The sequence below is a fragment of the Hipposideros armiger genome, unplaced genomic scaffold (genome assembly GCF_001890085.2).
Source record: "Hipposideros armiger isolate ML-2016 unplaced genomic scaffold, ASM189008v1 scaffold_161, whole genome shotgun sequence".
Lineage (NCBI taxonomy): Eukaryota > Metazoa > Chordata > Mammalia > Chiroptera > Hipposideridae > Hipposideros > Hipposideros armiger.
This window is the reverse complement of record NW_017731511.1, coordinates 1,770,769-1,796,305: the sequence shown is the minus strand read 5'-3', so window position 1 is coordinate 1,796,305 and position 25,537 is coordinate 1,770,769. Positions and strand designations below refer to the sequence as shown.

General features: G+C 38.0%; 1 protein-coding gene across 3 annotated transcripts in view; it reads right to left on the bottom strand.

Moving 5' to 3' along the window:
• A1CF (APOBEC1 complementation factor) overlaps positions 1–25,537 on the bottom strand; it is a 73,436-nt gene that overhangs the window by 2,807 nt on the left and 45,092 nt on the right. For 2 of the 3 annotated variants that reach the window (XM_019651521.1, XM_019651524.1), the window contains 7 exons: positions 21,674–21,912; positions 16,138–16,302; positions 11,780–11,877; positions 7,172–7,442; positions 5,012–5,217; positions 1,499–1,635; positions 628–794 (listed from right to left, as the gene is read on the bottom strand). In XM_019651521.1, the coding sequence (XP_019507066.1) occupies positions 628–794; positions 1,499–1,635; positions 5,012–5,217; positions 7,172–7,442; positions 11,780–11,877; positions 16,138–16,302; positions 21,674–21,912 (1,283 nt within the window). The remainder of the gene's footprint in view (positions 1–627; positions 795–1,498; positions 1,636–5,011; positions 5,218–7,171; positions 7,443–11,779; positions 11,878–16,137; positions 16,303–21,673; positions 21,913–25,537) is intronic. The other variant, XM_019651523.1, reaches the window with a different exon arrangement.

The window sequence follows — 25,537 nt, the reverse complement described above, 5'->3', positions numbered from 1 at the left end:
ACACACACACACACACGAGTTTTTTACTTAAAATAGTTTAAGGAAAATGTGATCTACACATCTCTTTCAATAATCAAAGTAATAAAAATAAAATTGAAGGTTAGATTTGGGGAGGCATCCAAAGGATTGCTTAAAATCTGATTGATCTTGGCCAAATGACTTAATCTTTCCAATTCTTGGTTTCTTCATCTGTTCAATGGGCCTTATGATGGAACCTATCTACCTATTGTGGTGTTGTGAGCATTATTGAGATAATATAAAACATGCTGGGCATTTAGGTGAGTGTCTGGCATATTGTAAGAGCTCAAATAGATATCAGTTATTAATAGGCAGTTCCAAGCTCTCTTACTAAAAGTAAAAACCAAACCAAAGCAAATCAAATGCAGAGAGACGGACTCAAGATCACACAGCTGTTAAAGCTCACCTAAAACCAGAGCCCACTTCTGCTGCCCAGCTCAATTCTCTTACCTCACACTTTAATGGTTCATTTCCCTGGCAAATTTTTTTTGGTCACAGATGGTGTAAATCAGATTTATTTTGTGTGTTCACAAACACCTCTAGGGTACAATGTGCCAAGAAGGGTTTCCCAAACACCCTCTTCACATTTCTGGTGCAATATTTTCATACCTGGAAAAGCAGTAGCAGCAGCAGCAGCAGCAGCAGCAGCTGCTGCTGCTGCAGTCTGAGCGTCAGCTCCATCAATGGAAATGCCCAGGGTCTGCAGGGTGTATTCGGCTGCGTAGTTCTTTGCTTCATCCACATAGGCGCTTAGCTTCGGAGGTGTGAAAGGGTGGCTGGAAAGCAATCAGGGCAGGCATTTTAAATGTGGGCTACTGAGACAGGTAAAAATCTAAGGCACTGTTAGCTTTTTAAGATGAGAATAGAATTTTGTGTGGGTAGTTTTCATTCTCTTTGCTATGAAAGCTTGTAAAGGTATATGCATGTAGGAATATTTGTGAATTGACTAGAACATCAGTGATTGATGACATTCCTAGGGCATACTTGTAACTCACATGGCTTTTCTAAGACACATATGAAACACAGTTGTTCCTAAAATATGTAGAAATGGAGGCTCAAGGTAAATTTCAGAAGGTGATATCCACTAACAGAGAGGTTGTTTCTTTGGTCTAACATTTAAATGACAGGGCATGATGTTATGTGTAAGATGGCAATTTCATATGGTTGAAACTAAATACTACACAGACAAATGAATGGGCTATAATTTTCATTTCTATTACATTTTACTTGTGCAGTTCTCTTTTGGTTGATTATACTACCTCATCCGCATTGTCTCTATGAAATTTGGGGGCTTTAAGATGCCAGTTTCATAGCTGGCATTTACATCCCAACTGCACATCTCAACATTTGCATTTAATGAAAAATGAGTAGGTAGTAGACTTGAGTTATTTCTCTTATTTAGATGGTGATAAAACACCCTTAATTTACAAAAGCCTCACTCTAAAATCTAAATGATTAGGAATTTGGAGAAGATACCCACATTGCAGGATTCTGGCTGGCCAGAGCAGGAATGGTTATTTTGTATAAGAATAGTTGTCTTTGATCTTGACCAATGGCAGAGTGCAGTTGATATACTGGCTGTCCCCAGTTATTTTTCTGACAAATTTCTTCTAGAATCTACAAGGGTAAAAAAAAAAAAAGATTTCAAATGTCACATTTGCATTATTTCTCCAGCTTTCGGTTTTTTTAAACTGTGCTCTTTAGAGTTTAAGCTATATAAGAAGATATAAAATGCCACATGGTTTAATGACTCATAAAATTTAAGATGAACTTAATTTGAACTCCTTTTAAAATGTTAGTTCTCATTCATAAAATCATTTTCATACCATTTATTCGAATATGTTTTTAGTTTATCCATTAGCTATAACTTTTTACCAATAGTTTAATTTTATGATTTGTTGGATATATTTATTCCATTTAAAAAAAATTGATATTCTAGTGCTGTGTGGCTGGATTTACTCATTATTACCCTCCATCCTTCTGTTTATAATGGCCTAGAGAAAATAACCAAGAATACAGTATATTCTTTTTTCATATTATTTATCATAGGGTTTTAACTTCACATTTTCATAAAAATAGAGTTTAAAAGTTTAATGGGTTAGTATTTAATAATGAGCATAAATTAATGGATGTTGACAGTTGCAATGTTTTTGGCAAAACATTACTTCTGGTTATTTTTACAACGATTTCATTTACATCATCCTCTGGTATGTTTGTTTGTTTTTTCCCTCCTGTCATTATTCCAAACTGAATTTTGTCTAAAGGCACATATTGTCTTCATGCTGAGGCCATGTTTGGTGGCTCACAAGCTCCAATGCTCACATTAGTCAGCAGATTCAGTAAACTGAGTAAAATAGGGCATAAGTCTGAAAAGATAACTGTTTGGGACAGAGCAATGTCCCAGGATGAATCTACAGAACTTACCTCATTTGGACTAACACTAATCCAGCTGCAATAGCATAACATCTTCCAGTTTATTAAATTTGTAAATTGCTCCTCTTTTCTATGAATTTTTTCTTTTATTCTTAGTTTTGTAGCATCACTTGTCATCTACAAAGCATTCTCCAAGGTTCCTGGATAATAGTAAATTGTTTTAACTGGCAGCTATTCTGCCTGCTTGTTTATGCCCATTGCGTAAACACATGCTAAAGGAGTACCGACTTCTCTGACTCTAACTACTGTCCCCCCGCTCTTCGTGCTGGAAGTTTATAACTCCACAATGGAGTTGTTAAGGCTCCATCCACGTTGGCTGGGGGTGACATGGTCTTCAGTGTCTACACCATAGTTGCAGAAATTCAGGGACAAATTAATTGAAGAACTTTCATTAGTTGATACAGATAGTCACTCACATATTAAGGGAAAGCCAATTTCTAACTAGGTTTGATATAAAAAGCAGAGATCATTATTCATATAGAGCAGCTCTTAGAACTGTTATGCTGAATTTGTGATGATTACTGGTGTTTATTTTCTTAGACGATTTGCAGGTATCCCAGTACTTTAATTAGGTTCCTTATTTTGAGATTTTAATGCAAGGTAGATTGGATGACTAGTTTTGTGTTTTCTGAGCAGAGATTCATCATACCACTTACTAGATTTTATTATAATTATCTGTATATATGTCAGTATCCTCTCATTGAATTGGCATATAATTTTCCACAGTTTTATTGAGATATGATTGACATATATCATCACTATATAAATTTTAGGTATACAGCATGATGGTTTGACTTGCATATATTGTAAAGTAATTACCATCATAAGTTTAGTTAGTGTCTATCATCTATATAGATACAATAAAAAGGAAAAGAAAAAAAGAAAAAAAATTCCTTGTGATAAGAACTCTTAGGATTTACTCTTAAATACTTTCATATGTATCATACAGTGGTATTACTCATAGTCATCTCATGTTGTACATTACATTTCTATTACTTATTTATCTTATAATTAAAAGTTTGTACCTTTTGACCACCTTCCTCAAATTCTCCCACCCCCACTATCCACCTCTGGTAACTGCAAACCTGATCTCTTTTTCTATGAGATTGTATGATCTCACGTATAAGTGAGATCATACAATATTTGTCTTTCTTTGTCTGACTTATTTCACCTAATATAATTCCCTTAAGGTCCATTCATGCTTCCTCAAGTGGCAGGATTTCCTCCTTTTTTCTCTTTTTAAAATGTATTGACAATTTGTGTATCTTTTTTGGGAAAATGTCTATTCAGGTCTTTTGCCCATTTTTTAATTGGGTTATTTTTCTGTGCCATATAATATTTGATGGCAAGGATTGTATTGTATTCACTTTTGCATCCCAAAGCCTAGCACAATGCATGCCCAGTCAGTGGTTTTTGAACAAACAAATGATTGCTGTTTATCACTCTGACAGGCATTTTTTTCAATTGCCTGGATTAACAGGGTTAACAGAAACTTCAGAGGAACTAATTTGTATGTATAAGACAGCCACTAATCCCATTAAAAAAAATACTGATGAGCTTTTAGAAAACCAAGTTTTCTATTTGATTGCAATCATAAGGCTACTTCCATAAATGTAGGGCTTATACCTTTGAGGTGAGAGTAGAAAAGTTTTCTTTAGAATATACAAACTGTAACTCTGAACAACTGGATATTGATTATTCCGTGAAAGTGTCTCTGCAGAGAGACCAGTATGTACTGTACCTTTACGGGGAACACTCTAAGGGTTAACCTAGATCCTGTTTTATGCTATTTTTAACCCTGGATTGTTATTCAGTTTCCATACTGGAACAATGTTTAGTTTTCCAATAATAAAAACCACGGCCCCATGCAGAAACCTGGAAACTTAGAACTATGAAATGAAAGCAATAAAAACTCACCACAATACCACTACCCAAATATAATCTCTGTAGATGACTTGATTTGATATGACTATGGCACTTCCTAGTTAATGTGAGCAATGCTATCACCATAGATAGGATGGTGTTTCCTCTTATACACAGTGTCTGCAAGAAAAAGTGTCCTACGTGGTCTATTCATTCCCTGTCACGAATACTCCATTTGCTCACCAACCTGGCTCACACGTAATTGGCATTTATTTTGAACTAAGGTTCTTTGCTTCATATTATTTTATTTAAGGTATTGGTTGATAATTCTTAATAACTCTCAGGATCTTTGCATTTCAGCAGAATATTATGTAAGGTGCTAAAATTTATAATAATAAAGAAAAAGAATCTATAATGGAACAATAGAACTCAGTACTCAGCATTCTCTCAAAGTATTGGGCTGTTGTAAAAGTCATGACATATATTTTCTGTTTTTCGTTGCAAAAATGTGTCATAACTTTTCCAAAAACCCCAATACATTATGCTGATTGGTCACTTTATCTATGTACAAAAACAAAAACAAAAACAAAAAAAACAAAACAATAGTCCAAGTAGGGATCAAGTCAAATCATTTGATGAAAAGTGAATGATGTTCTTTGGTTCAACTTAAAGAAAATATCTCTGGATAGTTACCTACCTGGGGAGCAAGTTTAATTCCTTGGGGTTTTAAGGTGACAGGATTCATTGGGGTGAGCTCCATCCCAGGTAAAAGATCATAGAGTTTGTCTTCTTTCTTGTCTCCTTTGACCTGGTATCCACGACCCAGGCCTGTATATGCCAAATAGCCACGGCCGCCCAGTCCTCTCACTCCCGCAGCCCCTACAGGTACATTCATGTAAATTTCTAGGAATGTAAGAAGGCATTAAGCTGAATCAAACCACCAGAAAATCACCCTGAATCTTACTGTAATGGAAAAGTTAGCCCAAGTCACATTGATTATTGCCCTGAAGATGGGGAGAAAACTCTGGGAGTCTAATGTAATGAAACTCAATATAAGTTGGGATTCACAATAGTGTCTTTTTTCTTTTCATTTTTTTAACTATCTGGAAGAAAGCAGTATGTACTATCAAAGCTATTGATAAGTACAAGAACAACTTTAAAACTTCGCTACAGAGAAAAAATTTGCAGTTTCTCACTTCAGTTGATCTTTTGTTGACACTTTTTTTCTGTAGAATAATGTTGGGAAAGTGCTTTTTAAAAACATCCAACATAATATGATTACATATATTAAAATTAGTCTTACATTTTTTTGTCATTGATCAGTAAATCAGAAATGAATTCTAGCTTTCCCAATAACTTGTTGGAAAATCAACATTTAGAAAACATTTTAATTTTACCATTTTCTCTCTTACATTCTGTCAATGTGAGGAGTAAATTTCCATTGAGTTTCATTAATAGATTCCTTTTGATTTTTTTTTTGCCACATTGCTACTTTGATTTCCTATTGGTAGCATAAAGATAAAAATGTTAAATTGATTACCCTTCATCCGTGAATATCATTCATTGATTTCTTTCTTGTTATAAGACAGGCATTTTTTTCCTTGGAGTAGAGTTTGTATTTTTTTCTTACATTACAACTGGTTGACAACTTATATTCAATATATGGATTATTTATGATGGTATTTTAGATTATAAATGCATAACGTTTTAATGACATAATTTGTCATTATATAGACCGATTATCCTAAAGGAAATCCTGATGATTTTTTTGCATTAGCTATTTTTGGGGAAGTGATTGTATTATGAGTATGGAACGTTTAAGGCTGTTGAAGACTAGAGGTCTTAGGATGATGGTCAATTCAGTTCTCCTGAAAGATAGTAAAAGACAGTAAGATAATTGTTTCCACAGCAATCTGGACATGCCCCTTTGCTTCTAAGTCAAGCCCAAGAATAGATTTAAATACACAGTTTGTTGTTGAATTGCCTAGAGTGATGTCATATTTGGAAGCTAGAACTGGGATTCTTTTGGCATTAGCCAGCTCCTAGCAGAACCACTCTGAAGGATTCCATTAGGCGAGACAAACTAGTTTCCTGAAAAAAAAAAAAAAAAAAGCTTTCCTTATTTTTAACGTTGCTTCATCTAACTGAACTCAGAAAACTGCTTGAACATTTGGAATTCTTATAAGATTCAATAGGACAGATTTATTGTAGCAGTCAGATTGAGGGTTTTTTTCCCCCCTTTTATTTGTGCTTTACTATTTAGTTACCCATATCCTAAATAAGTAAATTGATTTCTTTAATAGGGTGGCTTTTTAGAAGGCGTAGCACATATTTCTTGGGGGAGGAAGATGGGAGTGTCTTATATATCTGTTAGAATATATTTATGATAATTTGTGATTTATATCTGAAGATGATGCCACCGAGTTACCATTTAACACACATGTGCCTTGACACGTTTTTGTTATTTGAGGTGATTAGTTTCCATTGGACCATGCTGCTGTCAGAAAGTTTTGTAATGAGTCACACATGATGGCAACATGGTAGTTAAATGATAAGGGAGAAGCCAACAATTGTGGACCTGAGTTTGAGTTTGTGCAAATTTTACAGGTCCATGCAAAGATCAAATGTGTGCACTGACTCATTTGCATCATGTTGTGACCAAGTTTTCTCAATAACCAGTTGTAATGTGAAAAAAGATTCCTACTGAAGGAAAACTATTGATGTAACATTTGATTTTTCATTAACAATTTTCCAGTCCCTTTCCCCCAGTGGACCCATCCAACTTGTCTAAGGCTATTGCAATACAAATCATTTAAAATTATAGAGTTATTCTAAGGCAAGAGCTGATTAGTGTTACCTCTAACAGAAGGGGCTCGGATAATGGCTCTGTTGCCAAGATGTCCTTTGGTGGCTGGGAAATGAAGGCTGGGAATCGTATAGGCCTGGGGGGCATAGAAGACAGGCGCTCCAAGGTAGGTTGTGGTGGGATCATAAACATGGCCCAAAGAGTAGGTGTACTCTCCTGGCATCATGGTGCCCCTTCCACCTGTGCCTCGGGTATACCTAACATAACTGTCCTTGTCCACTGGTTTGGCGAGGGTCACTTCAATGGGGGAACCATCCAACACCTGTTGTAGAGAGCAAGGAAAAAGCAATAAGAGAAGATGTGAAGACAATCAAGTGTGGTTGATCCCTTGTAATGCTTCTCTTTTGGTGTTAGCCTATTTGTTGTTATGTGTACTGACTGTCTCAATTCTATGTATCTTGTCTCTTTATAGGTTGGTACTTATGTGCCAGTCAAATTTTCCCTGAATGGTTTTATTGATAAGTTGCATATAAACTGCCAACAGTTTTGACAGTGACAAATTGGCCACCGAGCATTAATGTATTGGTTATAAATTTATTATCTGACTATAGTCACTGAGACAGAGAATTATGTAATATTTTTAATGTGATATATATGTTTTAAATTACATATTTATATAATTATATAATTCAAACACATTTTAGGTTAATTATGGATGGAATATAATCTCCACTACCTAGCAAAATATGATGAAGGTGAAAGGAAATCAGTAAAGAGATCTTATAAAATATTAACATCTATCTGGGCATGAGCAGCCCAGTTAGGCCTTTCCAGCTATCAGCCAGCTAAGTGTCTTGTTCCTTAGGCCAGCTAAACAATAGTAAGTTTTCACAGGGAAAGAGGAGAGGCTTAAAATTGGGGTGCTACTCAAGGAATTGGAATCTGTGAGGCTATTGCATTGTCCCCCATAGGTACTTCCTTGTGAAGCAACCTTTTGGCCTGCTGAACGGTTGCGAAGTAACAAACAGGGATGACGTTGATATAATTAAAAGAAATAGACTTGGAGTATTGGGTGAACTTGGATATCAGATTTTTTATATCTTCAGTCCTGTCTTGAAGATGAGACACTCAAACTTGTCTCTGCTTATAGGCATTTCCATAGCAAAAGACATTCTTAATGGAATAATTCTTTACTGCAAAGTCAGAATTCTTACTGTAAATAGATTTTGTTTTGTATTCCTCTGCCACTCCAACAGTGTTTTAAACTCAATACTGTATTTTAGTTATTTGGTTTAGACATTTCAAGAGCTAGGACAATATCTTATTAATATGTATAGCCCAAGCCCAGCAAAATTTCTTGCATATCACTACTGACATCCATACATACTTATAGAATAAATGAATAATCACATCCAAAGCTCAATTCATCACCTTTCTCTTCAAATAGGTGTCCCTTCCTAATACTTTCTTAAGAGTATTATCCTAGTTTCCCATATTGAAAGCCTATAATGATTTGTCCTTCTTTCTCACCCCTATATCCAATCAGTTCCTGGGCGCTTTGAATTCACCACCCATAGTTCTGTGTAGAGCTCTCTTCTGCATTCCATTCCCACCCTAGTTCAAGCCCTTATTTCTTCCCATTTGGGTGACTGTGATAGCTTTTTAACTAGTTTCCATTACACCTCTTTTCCTACTCTATAAAATTTCAACTTTTAGTGGGTTAGTTTCCCTAAGTTGTAAATATGATCATTACTCTACAAATACTGGGGGTGCCAAAAATATGTATTCAAATGGACACCTTGGTCAACGTTGCTCAAAGAGTAGTTCACTGTAATCAGAAGTGTCTGGATACTGACAAAACAACTCTGAGCACCTCTTGTAACTGCAGAAGTCAAATGCGACTTGTATTAATTTTTTGTTATCGGTATATATTATTACAATTTTAATACAGTTTTCCTTTCTTAAAATGTGTATACATTTCCTTGGCACCCTCTGCATGTGAATGTAATCATTTACTGCACAAAAAACTTCAAAGTTTCACCTTGTCTACAAATTAAATATGAATATCCATTTGCATACTCAGAAGCCTTCATAGTTCCTAGGCAAGCTTACTTTTGATTTTCTGATACCACACTATAGTTAAATATAATTATAATATTTAGTGCATATTTAATAATAACATCAAATATATATTTACATAATGTATGTACAAATTACTATACACTATCTAGCTATAAATCTATAGCTTTAAAATTGGAAACATTTGAATATTTTATATTGTAATTATTCCAATTTTTTTCAATTATTTATAAATTCATCATAAATTAGCATTTAATTTAATAATCCTATAATAAATAATCATAAATTAGCACTTAATTCATGATTATCCCTTTTAAGCAATCATTATATATACTTAGAACTGTTTCCAAATTGAGAAAGCTTAACTTGCAAATCGTTTTCAATGTAATAATATTTTTATGATATTAAATGTAATACTCAATGATGAAATAATGTTTTGCTTCATAGACATGTATTTAAAGAGACATTCATTTTTGCTTTGCAGTTTTCTTTTTGTATTTTCAAGTCAGTGCTTTTTCCTCTCAGAACCAAACATTTCTGTAGGTCCTGGGGGAGCTTTTGGGCCCGGGCCCTACTGTGTCTGGGGGCCCCTTGCTGGGACACCCTCCATCTGCCCTCCAGACCTACTCCCTACTAGTCTCCAGCCTCTCTACCCTGGGAGGGTGCTCTATATGGAATTCTCTTCAGGGGTCCTGCGCCTTTGGATTATGGCTGGGTTTGACCAATGAAGAATCCTGGCAGGAGGCTGGAGAGCGAGATAGCAGTGAGTTTGGGCCATTTCTGCTTCTAGCTCCCTCTCTGAGAGGTTACCTTGACTTGCATGTGTGACCTGACCGAAGATCACCACTTCTTTCAAAGAGCCCTGCTCCGTAGGATCCTCTCTCCCTTAGGTTCCCCTTTACTTCCCCAGCACATCCCTTTGACTCCAGCAGAGCCATGAGCCCTAGGTTTCTGCACTATCTCTTTTGATCCCCTACCCCACACTCACACCTTTGCCATCTGTCTCCTGTTAGGTCAGACTGCGGCAAGGTGTAATAGGAAAAATAGCCCTATATGCATTGTGTTCTAACCAAATTTATCTACTAAAACTGTTCTCCAATTATATTTAGCTCTTTTCAAATTCTATGACTCCAAGAGGCCTTCTCCTTTTGTATGGTTTTTTTTTTTTTAGCTGAGCCATCCTGCCACCTGTTGGCAGCTCAGCGGCTGCTCAGCTCAGGCCGGGACTCGAACCGCTGTTGCTCAGAGTTCAAACTCTAGAGCGAGCTCTTAACCAATTGAGCCACTCGGCCGGCCCCCTGTATGTTTTTTTTTTCCCTTTTGGAATTCTGCCCAATTTTCAGGGTTTCTGTTAGATATTATCTTCTCACATCCATGAAGATTTTCTGATTTTTTTATGAGCCACTCTGAACATTCTCACCATGTTTTGTCTTTTTTTTTTTAAATGAAACTTATCTGTACTTTGCAAAGGTATTTGTTTACTTGTCTTATTCTTCTGGCAGACTTTTAGCTCTTGATAAGCATCTTTGGTGTGATTCTTTTTTTTTAAAGATTTTATTGGGGAATTGGGAGAGGGAACAGCGTTGGGGAATCAAGGAAGGGGAACAGACTAGTTGCTGTCCTTCTGTTCTTCAGTCTAGTTGTGGAGGACATCGCTTCACTGGCCCATGTTGGTATTATCATTGCACTCTTCCTGGGGTGAGGCAGTTGCTTGCTGGTCATTGGATGGCTGCTTAGGGCGGCTCACAGCAGCTCACAAAAGCTCACACCCACTGCCAGCCAGCCCCACTGCAGCCTACGCTGTTACCGGCGACTCATGGCAGCCCAGCTCCAGGTCGAGCTGTTGTTCACCATCTTAGCTGTAGGGGGCACAGCGTCACTGGCCCTCATGTGCGATCCGAACCGGGGCCCTACTGCTCAGAACTGGCATCCCAAGCCAACTCCTAACCAATGCACCACTCAGCAGGCCCTGGTTTGATTCTTTCAGAATCCTGGACATTATGTCACATGATAAGTGGTCTACAGGAGTTTTTTTTTAATGTTTATTGGATTGATAAGTAAATGTTATATTGGTTTCTACATACATAGTAGAAGTAAGGATATGAAAATTTTTCCTCAGACCTTACTCTTGGCAAGATGAAGAGGTTCTAAGCCTTTCCAGAATTGGAAGATCAAACTCTGGGCACAGAATGATAATAGCTACCTTTACATTTTTTCTGATCATCAGCCTCCAAAATACTGTACTACAAAGATGATAATCTCTTTGAAGTAATGAGTAAAAATTGGAATGGGAAAAACACCCTGAAATATTCTACCCCAATACTCTCTTTCTAAGGAATTTTAGGACCAGTGGCTTGTCCAAATCAGCCAAAATTGGAGGTAGAGTTGGGCACACGAGCCACGTGTTCATTGTACTCCCCATCACTTCTCTTTCATGTATCTTAAATGGACTGAGGCAGCCATGTCAGAGATGGAGAAACCTGAGTGAGGTAGACTTGCAGGATTGTCCTTTTGAACAAAATTTCCACACCAAACTTTGATGGAATCCATACATAATTCTTTTTCTTTTTTCTACATTACCTTCCCATTTAAAGCTTTCATAGCCTCAACTGCATCTTCCCTGTTACTGAAGTGCACAAAAGCATAGTCTCGAATTTTCTTCACCCTCTCCACAGCACCTGCAAATAGAGTGAAAGTGTTATTAAAATGTTGTTAAAGAATATTGTTCCTTACTCAATTTTAAAAATAAAACTTTCACTGAGAGAGGTTACAATGGAAACTTGTTTGACATTAAGTTGTTAGCAGTTTAGCATGCCAACTATCCTCTATTAGTTATACTGACTTGGGTGTATCTTGAGAGATCAAGCTTTCTTCTCCTATGCTTAGTTTCAAGAAACAATATAGAAACTAAACGTATGTCAGGGAGGGTCAGATGAGGAGACAGGCTTTCCTTTCTTCCTCCCCTGCCAAATTTCAGTTACCCTCTTAGATGGAAGGTCACAAGGCAATTAGAGTTCCTATTTTACCACGTGCTTCCATGGTTATAAAATGGCTTCCTTTGGAATAGTAATAGTGCTGTAATGTAAGGATAATTTTAAAACATTAAAGTTCTTCTCTTCTCTCTCCCCTCGGCATTCAAACTTTGACTTCTTATGACAATGGCTGTACAGAGCAAAATTGTCCTGTCGGGCTGAGAAAAGTAAATAACAGCATCTGAAACCGTGAAGTGTAGGACATGTAATTAACTGAACTTCTAACATGCTCTCTATTCCTTCAGTGTCAGGTGGGGTAACTTTTGTGACTCAACCCCATGGCATGTCTTGGTAATCGAGGAGTAAGAAGTGAACCATGAGGAACTTTACCTTTCCAGTCTTCACTCCATTCATTCTTTTTTAAAAAAAGAATTTTTTTTGTTTTATTAAATTAATTGGGGTGATTTTGGTTAGTGAAATTATAGAGGTTTCAAGCATACAATTTTGTAATACATCATTTATATATTGATTCTTTAGTGCCATCCTCCACCTAGGCTCTCCTAGACTGTTAGCACCCTGAGAACAGGCTCTGCATCAGAGGCATCTTGGCATACAGTCTTCACCCAGTTCCTACCTAATGCCTTTTGCACAGAGGCCACTCAGTAAATATACAGCAAATGAGCAAATATTATCACACTCCAACTTCAATCATCCACATTAGTTGAGTGGCATTTCAGATGATAATGGATTTAGGTGTTCTCAAATTCACCTTTCAGATGTTGAAATTGGCTTGCATTTTTGAGCAATGTCCACCCCGCACCTGCTTTATGAAATCTTGATATATGCAAAGTTAGCCTCAGAAAACACACAAATTAGAAATGAGAGTTTGGATAATAAAAGCTGATTTTCTCTACAATAGTGTTCATCACTTGGCTTATTTGAATGTGTTTCTTTCTTGTTGTATAGGAGTTTATTTATTGATCATTATTTGGCAGAGGGTGAGGCAATAAAATATCAGTGGTAATCGATGAAAAAGACTCTCTGAAATCATAATACAGGGAATGGGAAAAATATTACTCTGTTCATTATCAATTTGTCAGCAGACATCAATGACCTGAAGAGAAACACACCTGTAATCCAAAGGGAAGATTATCAAAAGGCCATGGTTCTCAAACAGTGGTGCTCAGACCAGTAGTATCAGCTTCAGCCAGGAACTTAATAGAAATGCAATACTTGGGCCCACCCCAGACATTGAACAAAAAACTGGGGTGGGGTTAACCATCTCTTTATAACAAGCCCTCCAGGTAACTGTGATGCTAAACTGTTTAAGGAAAATCTGATTTTGTAGTAGACTGACTATAATTAGAATTTCAGCAAGTACCCTTAGACTATACCAGGGAAGAAACTACATTTTCAGTCCCCAGTTTCCATTCTATTTGTCATTTATTTCTCTGAGTAGCAATATACTATTTTTGGGTTAATCAGGGTTAATAAAAATACATGATCAAATATTTGCTGGGAATGTTCTTGTTTCTCCCAGGGATCCAAACTTCAAACAGAAATTTTAAAGAATTAGTTTCCTGTTCCTTTACATAAAATTTTCTAGGTAAGTATAAATGCATCCTTTCCACTGGAAAATAAACAATTTAGTTAGTTCTGACTTTTTCTTCCAATACAGCACAAGTCTGCAAGTGGTCCACCCTCTGCAGTTTAGAGATAGAGATAGAGAGACAAAGAGAGAGCGATACATCTGAAGTGGCATTTATTATTTTCATAAAATTAACAGGGCCTGGGCATGTGTCTCTCTTCAACATGCAGGCTGGGAAAGCTGATACCAATAACTAAGAAAGGAAGCAGCCTTCTAATAGTTTCTCATTCCTGCTGTTTCCACAAAAAGGGTAATGTTTTAATTAGATAAAAATAACAGGTATTATTCACTCTGTGAAGGTAGAAAGTCAACAAAAAGTCAGGGGTGGCTGTGAAGCAATATTTATATGTGCACATGTCAGTTCTTATGCCCACAACTGCATCAACGTTCAGATGTCAGCTTACATGTCACTTCTCTTAAACACAAATCTTTTCTGCATCCCAAGAATAGACTGTCATTCCTGTTATTCTTCTGGTGCATCTTAAACTCCTTCAATACACACATCCCACCTGGTAGCTCCTCCCACAGTGCCTGGCATATAGGAGCTACTAAAGTAATGACAGTTGAATGAATGAGTGAGTAACTGGAGTAAGGATGGGACATGGGAGTCATAGGGTTGTGAAGAAGGTTCTCTTAACCAGACTGTTCCAAATCCAGGATTTGCCACTTGCTAGCTATATGATCCTGGGCAAGTTACTTAACTACTCTGGGTCCTGGTTTTCTAATCTAGAAAATAATGGAAGTAATAAAGTAATGTACATCATAGGGTTGTTGTGATGAATGAATGACACATGCTGTGAAAGTGTCTGGCACGTAGTGAGGCAGTCAATCATCTGCAGTCTCTATATTAGTTATGGAGTCATAGTGGGTGGTGTGGAGCCACACCATGTACTAAAATGGCAGGGAAGTCAGTGTTCTTGAAGGCTGGAAGTAAATAAATCTCTGGTGAATCTTTAAAAAGGGAGAAATGACATCCTGACTAATTACCTTTAGGACAAATCATCAGCTTATTCTATTACACCTGACACAGCACCCAGAGTTAGAAACAGGCAATATGGCTACATGAAGTGAATATCCTCAGGCAGTTTTAACATGATGGTACCATGGCCTGTGGTTAGCAACCACCTTGAGACTTTGTGCCTGGACAGAAAATTCTCATTTAAGGAAAGGTGTTATCACAGTGATAAATGTAGGACAGAGTGTGTCCCAAGACACACTAAATCCCACAAAACGGTTTGCCGAAAAATGGGATTTATGGCCCCAATAATGGGAAATCTGGCATCCTACATGTCTTCTTTTTGGAGATGTTCAAAGCATATTAGAAGATTAAGGACTCTGATAAGTCCCACCAAAAAAAAATCTGTTTAAATTTACTGAATCTGGTGTTTACAAGCTTATTTGACCATGAACCCTTTTATCAGTAACATCTGCTAAGGTTTGTAGAATTCATGTTCTGTAGAACTGGCTTTGGGATATGCTTGATTGGACATAGTTTCTTGAAATGCTTTACCTGTCTTAGTGCTATAGTTCCAATATGAAAAAAAAAAAGATGGGGATTCAATCTCATGGGTTAAAATTGATACTGAAAAGAACTGTCAACAAGATGAGCAGTGACTAGTCATCCTCCTGCATCTTCCCTCTATTACTTATCCCTCCTCTTCACCCAAATGAGTTTCCTAGAGTTAATTGTCACCTCTTTACTTATGTACCTAAAGTTACAGTCATATTCCATTAGACTCGTGATTCCCAACTGGGGGCATTTTTGCCCTCCAGGGTACACTTGGCAATGTCTGGAGACATTTTTGGTTATTAAATCTTCATGGTTGCTATTGGCACCTTGTGGGTAGAGGCCTGAGATCTGCTAAACATTTTATCATGCACAAGACAGACCTCCCCCACAACCAAGAATTATCTGTTCCCAAATGTCAAGAGTATTGAGATTGAGAAACATTGCATTAGTCGATAGCTATGGCCATGAATTCATTAATACCGTAAACATTTATTGAGCATTTATTATGTCCCTGGCACAAAGACAGTGGATGAAGAGGCCATAAGAGCAAAAGAGACTCATGGAATTTATAGTTTAGTGAAGGAAATATGTATTTATTAAGTAATCACACAGATAAGTATAAAATTATAATATTGATAAATGCTATAGGACTATATATCTCTATTTTCTAATCTGAAGGTAGGACTATAGTTTTAGTAGTCTGCATGTAATTGTGAAAATAATAAATTTAAAGTTATGGGGCGTTATCTTAAGCATAAGTGTTTTTAAAGTATGTTTTGGAAAAGTAATCTTCTGTGCTATGTCCCACCTGGTTTAATATTGTTGAATTCCTTTTCAATCATCTCTTCAGAGGTAGACAGCATTAGGTTTCTCACGTACAGGATTTTCACGGAAGACATTGTGTCTTCATCTACTTCTACTTCTGGTTCTGCCCAGTCTACTGCAATAGGGTGTCCCCATAATTGAATTCTTCCTGTTGGAAAGGATCAAAAGTATGATGAATTATATGGAAATCAGGACAACATTATCTCAGCTCATACTGATGGACTTTTAAATTGAACTGGCCCTTGAGATCTCGACTGAACAAGAAAGGCAATATTAAAAGAGGTGATTATTGATTTTAAGAGACATTCCAAATAAATGTTAGCGCTGGCTAGAAGGGAGTTCTGTATGACAAGTGGCTTATCATAATGATTGAGTATAAGGGGAACTAGGATGTGGTTTGAAATGGAACAGAAATGAGACATCAGTGGGCATGTCTGGATTTTAGAACCGCTCCACAGGGTGAAGGTAGTCATTGAAAGCGAGATGGCAAAAAGGGAGAAAGGAAAATAATGGCTTTTGGGCTCATACACAGAGTCTGACTTCATGAAACATTAGAAAGGTCAGTAGGAAGAATGATGCTACTGTTGGAATACGTGCAGCCAAGTGCCACCCCTGAGCTGTCCGTAAAATGGTGCATGGGCAATGGTGCATAGGGCTCAGGCGCCCCTACTTTGTTCTCTGTCCCTTTCACTTGGTCAGGGCTCCGATCAACTGTGTTCCCTCCTAGTTCTCTCTCTTTCAGAACGTGGACAACTCAGGAATCTGAGTTAAACAAAATGAAGAAGTCAAAGAGCAGTGGAAGAAGCTAGAATGAGAAACTGAACTCTTCTGAAAAGGTTGGTTATCTATGACTACATATAGTATTATTGTATTCCTATAATTGCAATTCCTATAATTTATTGAGTGTCTTGCACTATACTTTGTATTTCCCATGTGTTATCTCAGTTCCTTCTCACAGTAACTCTTTGGGGGCGGGGGGTGGAACGACTTTCTCAATTTTACAGAAGAGGAAATGAGCTTTCAAAAGGATAAGGTGCCCAGATCTGTTTTACTTCTCTACCGCTCCCCTGCTGTTTGTTCCTCAGCCTCTGTACCTCACACAGCACAGGCCCATGTTGAAGTGATGAGAGAAGGGTGAGGGTCAACAATTTTGAATGTGATTTAAAATCTTGCTTGTTTTTTATTAGTTATTTTGGAACAAGGTATATCCTGGAAGCAATAAAAAGATTGAAGGAACAAAATCAGAAATTCTCAGGATTGGTTTAAGGGTTTAGTTGTTTAATGATTATACATGGGAGGCAATTATTTTCAATCAGAAAGCATCTTTTTATTCTTTGAAAAGATGTTAGTGAAAGCATCTGTGGTATTGACATTGTAAAACCCAAAGAACAGACACCTCCTAATGAATGACCTGATTCTAGAAATGCTGGCTCTTGCTATTCCAGCCAGGTAGGTAGCTTGTTCTGCATTGCTGCCCACAAGATTGTTTTCTTCATTATTATCTTCCTTCCCTTCCCCTGCTCTCCCCTTCTAGTCTTTTCTTTCCTGTATCTTTCATTCCTTGTGCTTCCCTTCCCTTCCCTTCCTCTTCCATGCTTCACACAGACTTGACTGTTTGTCTTATCCTGAGTCCCTACAGCTCCCAGATGCCTCTGGTTTCTATAGCCCAGTGATTCTCAACCTTTGCTCCACACTGGGAGAGCTTACAAAAAAATACTGGGTTCCACTCAGTGGTTTGCTGGACCCAGTTCCTATTCAAATGCAAGATGGTTACATTTTCAGATTTTTGTGACCCAGCTGACATCACCTTGGTAGCTTGGAACCAGCCACAGTGGGAGTGTTTAATACTGTGGAAATAGGCAAATGCTACCGATCAGGACTTTTGATTTTCTCCTGAGAGTTGGCTGTTAAAGATTTACCAGCTCAGCACTGATCCCTGAATTCTCTTTCCCAAACCTGATATAACTGATCTGGACCTCAAGGCTCTTACAATCACCTCAGTTCATTCTAAGATGCAGCCTTAGAGAACCACCATTTTGCACACTGGCTTTTGCCTTCCCAGCCTGGGACCATGGTAGGTCGTCTATGGGCCTGAAGAGCTCCACAAGGCTAAAGTAGACAGCAGTGAGAGGAGGCAAGAAAAGCAGTGATTTCCACAAATATACTGTGGAAGCCAGTGTTGCAGAGTGATTTGAGAACATAGGCTTTGAAGTCAGACAAATTCAAATATCAGATCAGTAATCCTGGCTAGGCAACATAATCTTTCTAAACACCAATTTCCTCATCTGTGAAACTGGAATAATAAAAATACCTACTTATTAGGTTGTTGTGAAGACAAAAGAAGATGATGCATATAACGGATTTAGTTTGTAACTTTTAAATGATGGTTCAATAATGCACTCTCCTCTTGATTCTCTATCATGGGCTGCAAGTTTGAATCACCAGAGAGGAAGATTTTAAACACTACCAATACCCAAAACTCCTCAGGTTGATTCAAATTTGCAGCCCACGATGGACAATCATTACTTTAGACTACCGGTTGTCAAACTTGTGGTCTCAGGAGCAGTAGCATCCTGGGATCTTATTATAAATGCAAATTATCAGGCTCCACACCAGACCCACTAAAACAGGAACTCTGGCGGTGAGGCTCGACAGCCTGCTTTAGCAAGCCCTCCAGGTGATTCTGGCTAAAGTTGAAAATCACTGTTAGAATTTATTTCCAGAGCATTTTTAGTATTCTTTGATAGCCTCTGAGTTGGATGCAACACCTTTTTTCCATACATACTTCAGCAAAGATGTGTTTTGTCAAGAGGCAGCTGCCACTGTTAACAGGAAGTAGGTGGCCCAGAAGCCAATGCATCACTTTAAACAACAATTTTCTCTCTGTCTCCAAGTCTGGATTAATTAAGAAGGAAAAGCTCCTTGTGGGCCTTGCTTATCATGTTTCTTAAATATCTCCTCATTCTTTAAAACCAGGCTGTTCAGAGGATTATCAGTTACTAAATTCTTTATTGTTGAATCTATGGTGAGGTAATAGGTAGAGGGTCCAAATGGGTAACAGATTTTGCTCTCAGGTCTCAGTAGAAAAGAAAGCTTTTGCTCAGGCTGGCTTATTCACCACTGTACCTCATCATGTTAGCTGATAAGGCTGTCTGACTAAAATCCCGCTGAATGAAACTTGACTCAGCTGAGGCAAATTTAAAGGGTCACCAGCAGGGGGCACTACCTCAGATCATGATTAAGATAGAGTGTGGATGGGGAGAGTGAGGTAGCTGGCGTCTGCATTGCTGGATGCCAGGACAGAGAATCCAGAGGGGAAAGTCAGGACCTTGAGTGAAAGCATAACAAACTGCTTGAAAATTCCTGAAGCCCAGCTGCTCAGCGCTGCCCGACCTAGTCAGCTTGAATCAGGTAAAGGCAGAAGCTCTTTGTAGGGGTCAATATGCTGTGGTTATTTTTGTTTTTGTTTGTTTGTTTTTTGAAAAGAGGGAAAGCTTCCCTCTTTTTTAAGACGTTCCAATATTCTAGGAACACTGATTATCTGGCCCCTAAAAGCTATCTTTCTCCCATTCTGGACCCTCTTTCACTGTTATATTCACTTCCTCCCCTCCAAACGTTGTACATGTCAGTTTTTACAGATAATGAAGAAAGAATGTGATTAATATGGGCTGGAATAGTGGCAGCTGGTTTCTCAAGGAAGTGGTGGCTGAGGTAGGACTTTGAGCTAGCTCCCTGAGTCAGCAGAGAGAGGGGAGGGATATAGCATTAGGAATAAAGGAGACAAAAATGAGAGTGTTTTCTAGGACATTGAGGAGTTTGTCCTGATAGAGAGTTTTTATTGGGAAATAGAGGGTAGCAAATATGGTTGTAAGGACTGGGACTGTGAATGGAAGGCCTTGAATGGCAGACTCAGGGGTTGATTCTTTATCTCACATGCAGCTAGGAGTTGGTGAATATTTTTGAACTGACAAGTGAGTGACACCATTCAGCCTATCAGCAGATAGTGATTGAATTCCTCCTATTTGCAAGAACTTGTTGAAAGGATAACATGATACTTTGCAAATACTAATCTTTTGGTAACATTCAGGATGGTTGGGGTGCATCAGAGAGAGCAGAACTGGGAGAATAATTAAGAGATCTGGGAAAAAATACTCTAAAGTTGAGAATATCTGTGTTTAGATTATATTGATGGCCTGAGAACAGGGTGGATATGAAGGGTTTCCGTGGCAGAACTGTTGGTGCTGAAGAAAAGAGTTGAAGAGGATAGCCAAATATTAAATTTGGGTCACTGAAAGATAAGGTATATTCCACAAGGAGCTTTAGTGACTGTGCACCTTTGAGTCGGATGATTGGACCACTGGGCAGTGAAGAAGTACTGAATGGAAACTTTAACATTAAAAAAATGCTTCTCTCTAAGACTTTCAGCAATTTTGGAGGTTACCTCATATTTTTTCCCTTTAAGCTGCCTTTATAAAAATATTATTAAAAAATCTTCCCCAAGCTCAGAAGCCATCTTCCAATTTTGAAAATCTAGAGGGTTAATCCTACTATTGGTTTGTTTTGTTTTTAAGAATGTGTACAAGGGCAATGTAAATCTAGGTGTTTTTGTTTTGCTTTTGATTCTGGTGGTTCTCCCATAACGTTCATGAAAAGAATTGATTCCAATGTGTACAGTTGCCATTCTTGAAATTCTCTTATCATTTAATGGTAACTCATTTTAATACCTTACTTTGAGTAGTTTTAGCAAAGATTTTAGAATGCACAGAGGACTTTCAACAATGTTTCCTAAGTTGATCTGACCGAGGCAGTGTCTTGGTGTGGAGTCTTTCAAACTCAGAAATTGATGGTTATCACCCAAATGGGACCTACCCTGTGATTGTAGAACCTAACAAAGGGGCCTTTCTACAGAGCTCTTATTTATATTCCCCCAAATTAGAAATTATTAGACACTAGGGAGTCATAATAAAAACATATCATTTAATTGTCATGGGGATAATGTATCACTTGCAGATTTATTATTTCTACATTGTCATGGATAATATACCCTATTTCTAATAAGCCTGATAAATATGTTTTTATATATTTATATATATATTATAATTTATATATATGTACATGTAAATATATATATTTTATAAATTTATATATATATATATATATATATATATATATATATATATAAGAACTTTTGGTTGATATATTTAATTTTAAGAAAATTCTTCACTATAACAATTCATGACAAGATTGCTGTAGTTTAAAGTTCCAAATTTCTCCAGTGCATGTGGATTAGACTTAATGCACAGAATGAATATTTTTCAGAACCCAGACTGAGAACTTCAAGGAACTGAATTAACTGTGAGATAGGTAAGAAGGATGAAGAGGTTAAAACCTAACCAAAGACACAGAGCAAAGTAAACCAACACAACAACAAGCATTTGTTTCCTTTGCTGAGGAGCACAGCAGCCTGAGGCAGGCAGGATGGAGTGGGAAGACTCCGTTTTGAGCAAGGGTTTGTTCACCTGGCAGAAGTTTCCGTCGGGCCATGGCTGCTGCCCGATGACTCTCATACTCTACGAAGGCGAAGCCTCGGTTTTTGGTTTTATCTGCAGCACTTGGGTAGACAATGACATCGACAACTCCTTCGGTGACCTTTTTCATCTCTGATAAAATTTCTTCTCTCTTTTTGGTTTTTGGAATTCCCCCAACAAACAATCTGCAGTTGTCCACGCTGGCACAAACCCCTAAGAGCCGCCCATTTCTGCAAAAAGAGCAGACATTTGATGGGTGAGAGTCCGTGTGTGCTTAAGGTTTAAGACAGAAGTTGAAAACGTATGGCCTTGGACCTGATATGGCCTATAGCTGCCGGATGCTTGGTTTTTATAGTGATTAAACTTTTTTTTTCATTGTTCTTTTGAGAAATTGAAAAACCTGTCAACACTGGCTCTATGTTTTTAAAGAGATAAAAAGTATTTGATGCTGAGTGGCCTCTGATGTCTTTAGATGAGATGTGGATTGGCCAGTTATTGTCAATTCTCACCACTCCCTCATTTACCCCCAATAATGAGGCCTGTATATCTGCCCCACATAACTCACGTTGACTGTCTGGTCCTGGAGGTACTTGAATTTGCAACCCCGTCTGCTCCCTTTATTTTCCAGCCAAATAGAGAAGGTACTTTGATATGATTTCTGTTAAAACATAGTCCCTTACAGTTGAATAGATTTTTTTAAAAGATTTTTATTGGGGAATTGGGGGGATGGGAACAGTGCTGGGGAATTGGGGGAAGGGGAACAGACAAGTTGCTGTTCTTTGTTCTTCAGTCTAGTAGTGGAGGACGTTGCTTCATTGACCCAAGTTGGCACCATCATTGCGCTCTTCCCAGGCGAGGCAGATCGGTCGCCGGCTTCTGGACGGCCGCTCACTGCGGCTGCTGGCCGCTCACGCTGGCTGCTGGCAATACACGGTAGCCCCTGGCAACCCACTGCAGCAGGGTCTGCAGCGTACGCCGTTGCTGGCAACTCACAGCAGCCCAGCTCCAGGTTGAGCTGTTGTTCAGCATCTTAGCTATAGAGGGCAGTGTCACTGGCCCTCATATGTGGGATCCGAACCGGGGCCCTCTGGCGTCCCAAGCCAGCTCTTAACTACCGCACCACTCGGCCGGCCCATGAATAGATTTTTTACATACTATTTTATTTGGCCTCCACAAGGAGTCTGTGAGATGGGCAGAGGAGGTGTTATTCCCATTTTACAGATGGAGAACTTGAGACTCCAAGAAATTCAGTGACTTGCTTAAGATTTTGTAGATTTTAAGAGATGAAATTGGCCTCTGGATTCTCAGCTCAGTCCATTTCTTTCATTGGACAATGTTGCTTAATAGTGGGTTGAAGTATACCTTCATTGGCACAGTATAAATGGATTAAACTTTTCTTCGGACGTTTGGCCAAATGTATCAAAGGTCTTAAGTATGTGTAACCTTTGACCAAATAATTCCCCGTCTGAAAGTGACCTTAGGAGACAGATGAGCACCAAGATTTATATAGAAGAATAGTCATTGTTGTTACTTAAAACAGCCTGCCTTCAAATTGGAAATGAGCAAAATATCCCAACATACAGGACTCGTTTAATGTATCTCAATTGAGCTGTTGCATTTGGACTGGACAGTTCCTCACTGTGTACTGTAGTACGTTTGTTACACTGGTTCTTCACCACTAAATGCCAGTAGCTACCCGTTAGTCATTGTAAAATGCCTCCTCACTTTTCTAAGTGTCCCCTAGGGTGGGCAAGACTGCTGCTGGCTGAGAATCACTCGTAAACAAAAGATGGGCATTCATACTATAGAATGCTCTGCAGTCATTGAACATAGTAATGGAGAGGCCTATTTATTGGTTAAAAAGCCAGTTCACAATATGCTGCTGGGTTAAAAAAAGACTACAAAATAAGTATGTGAGAAGGCCATTTTAATTAAAATGGTGTAGAAAATCTAGAAAGACCATAAAAATCCACATAGTAATAATCTATGGGCAATGGGGTTATGGAGGAATGGTTTAACTTTTATTACTTTGTGGTTTTTGTTGATTTTTTTTTTTGTGTGTGTGTGTGTTGTGTGTTAGGCTGTGTGACTTTTGTAGTAACACAAAGTTATGTAAGAATGGGTAAAGTTTTCTTAACAGAAAGTACTGGTTTGTCATGAATAACAGTGCTTTGCCAGGTAAGTAGGAGACTGCTGATTTCTTGGAACTAGTGGCTTGTGGTTGTGTGGCAGATGTTCTGGCCAGGGTTGGGCCACTGTCCCAGTTGCCATCTGTGCTTTTCTAAAGAGCCAAAGCCCACCTATCAGATCTGTGACAGGTCCATCTCAGTCTGGTGAATATGGCTCTAGGAATGTGGCTTTTTGAGGTGAGAAGGAAAGGTTGATAAAGTAATCTTTCAGGTTTTTTTTTATTTTTTTAAGCTTCATTTTTAAAACAGCTCAATTCCAAGATATTATTTATTTAGAAATTGTATTATTTTTGGTAGGGCTAGTCAGGTATCAGTTACCAGCAGGGGGAGCCTAAAGTCTCCATAGCCTATTTTTTAAATTGTGGTTTGTCAGGCTCCTTTTCCAGAATTGTTTGGAGACTAAAAAACCATCTCTCAAAAGCTGAGGGGAAGACTTGAATGTCTCCAGAAGACAGACATTTAGATGACGCTCAGTGAATATTTAGTGATGAGAAAGATGCTATGACAATTGTGGGTCTTTTCCACACAAGAACCTTATCTATCCCCTGAGAAATAGTGGCTAAAAGCAAATCATTTCTGGTAGAGGCTTAAGAAAAATGACCCAGTAGTTGATTAAATTACAGAATAATAAGGATAATGCATGACTTATTTTGGGCCTATAGAAAGAAGAAAAATAATAGTGGCAAATCCACCCTTTCTATAGTCATCAAATTTAAGATTCCATCAGTTTTAAGGTTCATCTCTATTTCAAAAAGCAAATATGTGAAAAATTACATCTTAGAATTGATGAAATGAGCTAATAAATACTAGTACTATTAGTCATTTATAGACCTATTCCTGTGTTCCAAACATTGAGCTAAACATTTATAAAATCTTTGTGGTATTCCCACAATAAAACCTATGAAGTAAGTATTATTATCCCCACTTTATAGATGAGGAAATTGAGGCTCTGAGAGGTTAAGTTACTTGTTGGCATTCAAGTGAAGCCTGTCTGACACCAAAACTATTGCCTTTTAACTGCTGCACTAAGCTTTCTTCTAGGTGGCCCAGGGCTCCCTTTAAGAAAAAATTTATTACAGTTCACTCACCAAGTAAAGTTTTCAGAACTCAGACAATTTCATGAAGTTAGCCCTATTTACAGTTTATAAAAGCCAATTATTGATTGTACAGGGTCAATTATGTCCTGGAACCCTTCACTAGTCTCATGGTTTTCAGTATTATCTATATTTGGCTGACACCCAAATGTATATTCCAACCATGACCTCTCTCCTCACTCTGGTATCACACAGTCACCTCCTTAACATCTCCCCTGGGATGTCTAATGTCCATCTCAAATGTAAATTGCCCCAAACTGAGCTTTTCATGTTTCCTGCTATTCTACCAGTCTTTCCCATCTTAATGACACTATCACATCCACAGATTCTTGAACCAAAATCCTAGGTTTCCTCCCTGAATTCTGAATTCACTCACACCCTAATATTTAGCCAGCCTTATCTATTTAAACTCCAAAATATATCCCAAATCAGACCCTTTTTACCACCCTCACTACTCTTTGTGCAACTACCATCGTCTCTTGCCTGGATATATCTATACTACTGCCGCAGCCCTCTCGTTGGCTTCCCTTTTTCAGTCCTTACCCTGCTGCAGTCCAATCGTCACCAACAGC